At 46.7% G+C, this 6164-nt stretch overlaps 1 protein-coding gene across 1 annotated transcript; it reads right to left on the minus strand.

Annotated features, from left to right (window-relative positions):
• Window positions 1–1856: 1856 nt before the first annotated feature.
• Window positions 1857–2609, minus strand: LOC149076658 (uncharacterized). Its single transcript, XM_089242283.1, has one exon. It carries the CDS (start codon window positions 2607–2609, stop codon window positions 1857–1859), a length of 753 nt encoding a protein of 250 aa, XP_089098409.1.
• Window positions 2610–6164: the final 3555 nt, after the last annotated feature.

Consider the following 6164-nt stretch of genomic DNA (forward strand, 5'->3'; position numbering starts at 1 on the left):
GTAGTTGCTGAATACCCTCATCTTTGAGTTGTTCCTCTGCCATTCGTTTGAAGTCGGTGGGAGATGGTGTGTCTATGGAAGATATGGATATCTGAGACAATGCATCTGCCACAACATTTTCTGCACCCTTGATGTGTCGGATGTCTGTGGTAAACTGGCCAATGAAATCCAAGTGTCGAAGCTGACGAGGTGAGCATTTGTCAGTAGTCTGTCTGAAGGCATATGTGAGAGGCTTCTGATCCGTGTACAGGACGAATGAATGGCCTTCAACCATGTGCCTGAAATATTTGATAGCAGAGTAAGCTGCCAACAGCTCTCGATCATAGGCACTGTAATTCTTTTGTGCAGGAGATAACTACTTGGAGTAGAACCCAAGTGGCTGCCAAGATCCTGACACACGTTGTTGCAAAGTTGCGCCCATGGCAATATCGGAAGCATCTACCACAATAGCCAAAGATGCTGCTGCCACTGGAAATGCCAAAGCTGTTGCATCTACCAGATCCCGCTTAGACTTCAGGAATGCTTCATCGGCTTCTTTGGTCCAAACGATCTTCCTCTTATCGTTTCGCTTGGAACCCGCTAGAAATTTATGCAGGAGTGCCTGCTTCTCTGCTGCTTTTGGAACGAAGCGACGATAAAAATTGAGGAGGGCCAAAAATCGTCGGAGCTCTTTGACTGTGTCTGGCTTTGGGTATTGAGCGATGACCGACACTTTCTCAGGAAGAGGTGCAACGCCAGTTGCAGAGATCAAATGACCCAAAAATCGAACTGATGGTTGCTCCAGAACACATTTAGCAGCGTTGAGGCGCAAATGTTCCCTGTGCTCTTCAGCTCTTGTAGATGCCACGAGAACATCGTCGAAATACGGTACACAAAAGGTGAAACCCTGCAACACCATATGTATGAACCTCTAGAATGTTGCAGCTGCATTCGACAGTCCGAAAGGCATGAAGAGAAATTCGAACAGCCCGAATGGTGTTGTTACGGCTGTTTTCGGAATATCCTCTTGTCTCACAGGGATTTTATGAAAAGCTTTTGCAAGATCTAGGGTGGAGAATATTTGTTTCCCCTCTAGCACCTGGAGACAGTCCTGGATGTGCGGAACGGGATATCTGTCAGGGATAGTTGCAGCATTCAGTCTCCTGTAGTCGCCGCATGGTCTCCAATCGCCGTTGCACTTGGGTACGCCGTTGTACTTGGGCTTGCCCAGCAACTTTGAGATGGTCGGCAAACTCCTTGGGCAACTAGATGATCGAATTCCCACTTGGCTGCACGCAGCTGGTCCGGTGGTAGCCTGCGAGGTTTTGATGCAACTGGCGGGCCTTTGGTCTCAATGCAGTGTTGGACGTCATGCTTAACAGCATTAAACGTTGCTACAGTCTCTGTCAGTTCAGGGAACTCGGTGAGAATTCGATGAAATTCACTACTGTCCCGGATGCATTTCACTGCTGGGGATGGTACGTCCGCACCAGCAATCTTGCAATGTGAACGAAGCTGAGTGAGTGGATCGATTAATTGACCGCGCCGAACATCTATAAGCAGTCCGAAATGCCGCAGAAAGTCAGATCCGATGATTGGACGTGAAACGGCAGCAACGATGAATGACCAATGAAATGCACGACGAAGTCCTAGGTCTAGTTTTAACAGTCGTTGACCGAAGGTGTGTATGGCAGTTCCGTTTGCAGCAAACAACTGAAGCTAGTCTGGCTGACGTCGGGAATCTTCTTTGCGTAGTGGCAGTACAGATACATCAGCGCCAGTGTCTATGAGGAACTGCACGGAAGATGACTGGTCAGACAGATATAGCCGGAAGCACTCGAGTTTGCCGTCACTCTGAGTATCGAGTGACGGCCCAACTAGTTTCCCTGCTGGTTGAAACTGCAAGGCTGGACATATTTGGTTGCTTTTCCGTTGAAACGCCAGTGGTACCAGCAGTGCTGGTAATTTCTGTCACGACTGCTGGAACGCTGACGAGATACTCGGCGATTTCTTGATTGGGATCGAGCACGCGTTTCGAGACGCTGCAAACGGGAAGAAATGTCCATTAGAATGGTCTGCATTTGCGAAGCTTCAGCTGACACCGCATGAATTGCAGTGGAGCTCTCCGCGGCGGCAAGTATGGCATCAGCCATTTCTGCCAATTTATCCAGGCTATCATTGGATATCGCTAGTATTTGCTGAACATTTGTAGGCAGCCACTGGAGGAAAAGAGACTTCAAAATATCATCACTCACCCGTTGCCCAGCTTTACTTCGCATTTCCAGGAGAAGGCGTGATGGTTTCCGATCACCCAGTTGCAATCCAGAAATTAGGTCGCGCAACCGCTGTTCCTCCGAGTCCGCATACTGCGTGCACAAACGGTGTTTTAGCGTAGCGTAAGATGTTGCGGTGGGTGGGCTGGTGATAATGTCCCCGACAACAGACAGCTCCTCTGGTTGCAAGGCAGATACGATGTGATGATACTTGGTCACCTCGGCTGTCACTCCTGCCAGAAGAAACTGACTTTCCATCTTCCTAAACCAGATCTCCGGATTTGCTCGCCAAAACGGTGGAGCTTTTACGGAAACATGGGCGATCTCTGCCGAACCAGTTGCATTTTCATCTGCCATTTTGTTCTGCTTAAATCCTTTGGTTGCCTGTCCTCTTCACAATATAGGTCACCAGTTGTAGTGATTAACGATGATAAAATCTATTCAATTTATTTATTAAACAAAAACAAATCACAAAAATCACTACATACGCATGGAACGGACATACACATACGCGACAACATGTGACACCTCAACCAAAACACCGAGTGTCATCTCCAGACGGCTTTGACTTCTCTTCCCACCACAAGGAAAAATATGTGTAATATCCGGACGGCTTTAACCGATTCCCCACAGCTCTTCTACCAAAACTTTGGTGCTCGGCAGGCAAGAACTGGGGCATTAATATGTAAATGAGAAGAACTCTGTACTTCGCGGTTGCTCAAAGAATCATCGTGTATGGAGCAGTCATTTGGGGAGCACACCTCACTGAAGAGCAGGGTCGCCGGATTGATTCCACCCCAAGAGGTTGTCTCCTGTATATTTTGAAGGCGTACACAACATCTCCTACAAATGCGCTCCAGGTAGTGACGGGGCTCCCTCCACTGAGGCTATTTGTTGAGTTCGAGGCCAAAAAAGGTCTTCTGTGTAGGAATAAGACAAACATCCAACTTCAAAACGGTACATTTGTAGGACATCTTCAACTCCAGAGTAATGTAACGGGTTGGACAGAACATCCAGCAATTTCTCCAACTGACGTACAAATTTCCACAATTTCATCAGAAGACAGAATAACCTCAGTTGATGATGAAATTTCAATCTACACTGACGGCTCCAAGACGGAAAGTGGTGTGGCCGCTGCATTTGTAATCTACAAGGCAAATGACATTTTGTTCCGATGGTCGTGTAAACTTCATAATAACAATACAGTTTTCCAATCGGAACTTTTTGCCATGCAGAAATGGCATGCAGAAAAGCAATGGAGCTCGGTGGAAAAACTACTATATTTTCAGACTCTCTCTCATCCTTACACGCGGTCAAGGATCCCCTCTCAAGACATCTGGTCGCAAGACAGGTCAGATCCTCCTTGTGTGCCAGCCCGAATATTAGTCTGGCATGGATAAAGGCTCACACTGGTACTCGGGGAAATGAGGAGGCTGACATCATGGCAAAATCTACAACAGAAAGAGAATCTTCAGACTTTTCATTATTTCTTCCCAAATCTTGGGCTACGGGAATCCTGAAGAACGAAATGATGGACGAAGGGCAATACAGATGATCTAATGAGAGAAAAACAGGACGTAAAATCTTCGCTCTCATTCCTACAGTCAAGGCCAAATTAAGGAGATGGACCAGAGAAATGTTTCTCTTCTTCTCAGAACACGGTCCATTTCCTTCTTATTTAGCTAGATTCCATCGAAGAACGGACAAATGTAGGTGTGGTGAGGAAGGCACAGTATTACACTACGCCACGTCATGTCCTCTTACAAAAGCTTATCACGTCTCTTCTCCACCTGTCAATGTACATCAGTGGAAATTGCATCTTCTTGGGAACCAAGAATTCCATCGAAAGATCAATAAATTAATTAACTACATAGAAAACAATGAAGACTATATCATCGTTCCTAGACCGAATGGTGCACAAAACCGGAATGAGATGCAAGACTCCTGCTCTGACTCGGACTATGAACCCTAAATAATTTAATATCAAAAAAAAAAAGAAAAGAGGTCATAAACATGAACAATGATGTCCGTTGTGTTGCCATTGTCATCATTTTCACAATAACATTTGAACAATGATGTTTCGTAAGAATTTCCATTGAAATCTATCGGACTTCCAGCCAGAAGAGACAACAGTGGAGTTGTCTCCCCGGTGGGGGTGAATCCCGTGGCTTGAGTCGGGGATACCCGCTGAGCCCGGATACTCGAAGAGTTTTTCCAGCATGGCCCAGCTGCTTATATCCCGCAAGGGACAGAGCGGGGGCCATGTTTGGTGTTGGTAATCCTCCCCCCCCACTTCTTTCCGGAAGTCGTCACTGGTTACGTAGGTTGAACGGAAGTGATTGATTCAAGACGGTTGACGAAGGAGCATATAGCCGTTTTCGCGGCGCAAAGGATTATGGGAGAGAAGGTCGGTGTTGACCTCCAATCCATCCCAAGAAAGATGAGCCTTTTTTGATGAGCTTCTCTCCCACCTTTTTCTTCCCTATGAGGGGAAAAAAGTTGTCATGCCGGTAATTACCACCAAAGCGACCCCCAATCTTGCACATGTGAACGGCGCTTGTGTGTGTGCGCGTGCGTGAACAAATCTACAATTTTAGATCGATCGTCGTCAAGTTCTGATTCACTGATTGATTCATCATTGACGAGCCAAAACCACTGAAGTTAAAATTTGCATATTTTATCGAATTTCATGAAAAGAACTGAACTAAATGTAAACCCCCTGCTTCTAGACAAAAATGCAAATCGTGTATGTCAAATACGTAAGCGTTCATGTGTGTGTGTAGGCGGAGCCAGTAGAGAAACAGGCTTTATAAGCGCGCGTAAGTTAAGACGCATTTCGTTCGCTAGCACACCTCGGCGAATTTCTTGGTTTTATTTTGCAGCAATCGGTTAATTTCAAATTGTAACAGTAAAAATGAGTAACCACCAACGTTTAGATGATGAAATGAGGTGGCGAATTGTGGGAAGGTTAGAAGCAGGCCAATCTCAAGTCCAGATTTGTAGAGAGTTCAATTTAACGCCCAGCGTCGTGTGTAACTTATGGAAACAGTTCCAGGATACCGGATCCATCGAGAGGAAGCCTGGGCAAGGTCGTCCAAGAGCCAAGACGGCCAGAGAAGATCGCCATTTGAAAATTATAGCGAGGCGTAACAGGAGTGCTACAGCTTCTCAGCTCTCTCGTGACTTGAATGCAGCCACAGGAACCCGTGTATCAAGGGTGACTGTTTCCAAAAGACTTCGTGAGAGAGGGTTGTTTGCAAGACGACCTGCTGTTTGCGTCCCGCTCACTTCTACGGACAGGAGAATCCGTTTATCATGGTGCAGAGAGCATAGAGATTGGTGGTCGAGTGGTTATAGTGACGGACTCGCGATGCGAGGATCCGGGTTCGAACCCCACATTGGTGGTCGGCTGAAGTTGGTTTTCTGTGGTTCCCAACTTCAAGGCGCAAATGCGAGCCGATCTCCCCGTTAAAAAGTCTCGCCACAGAGAGCAACAGTCCTACAACGATAAATCATTCAATCATAACACTTCACTCATAGTTAGAAAAACTGGTGGCAGATGGCAGCACTACAAATGACAAGCATTACAGAGAAACAAAAAAAACTTCACGTCAGGTTTCACTACACGCACATTCCCACATGTACCGATTCGTTGGGGGTTCCGCGGGGGTTGGGGGGTGTGGTGGAGTAGTAGTAGGTAGGGCCTCCAAAAAAAAATCCATGATGTTCTTAAGTCAGCCACCTCGTTGGGCAATTTGCCTGTTGTGGCGTTGTATTTGTATTTGGAGTATGGATTAATGGGCGACCGTTCTCTTCACTGATGAGTCCCGGTTCAGCCTAAGCACTGATTCTCGCCGTACGTTCATAGGGAGATAACCAGGGACCCGCTAGGTACCCTCCAATGTCCGCGAA

The sequence above is a fragment of the Pholcus phalangioides genome, unplaced genomic scaffold (assembly GCF_987345545.1).
Source record: "Pholcus phalangioides strain wild (caught in Gottingen) unplaced genomic scaffold, Ppha-v1.0 ptg000015l_1, whole genome shotgun sequence".
In the NCBI taxonomy this organism is placed as follows: domain Eukaryota; kingdom Metazoa; phylum Arthropoda; class Arachnida; order Araneae; family Pholcidae; genus Pholcus; species Pholcus phalangioides.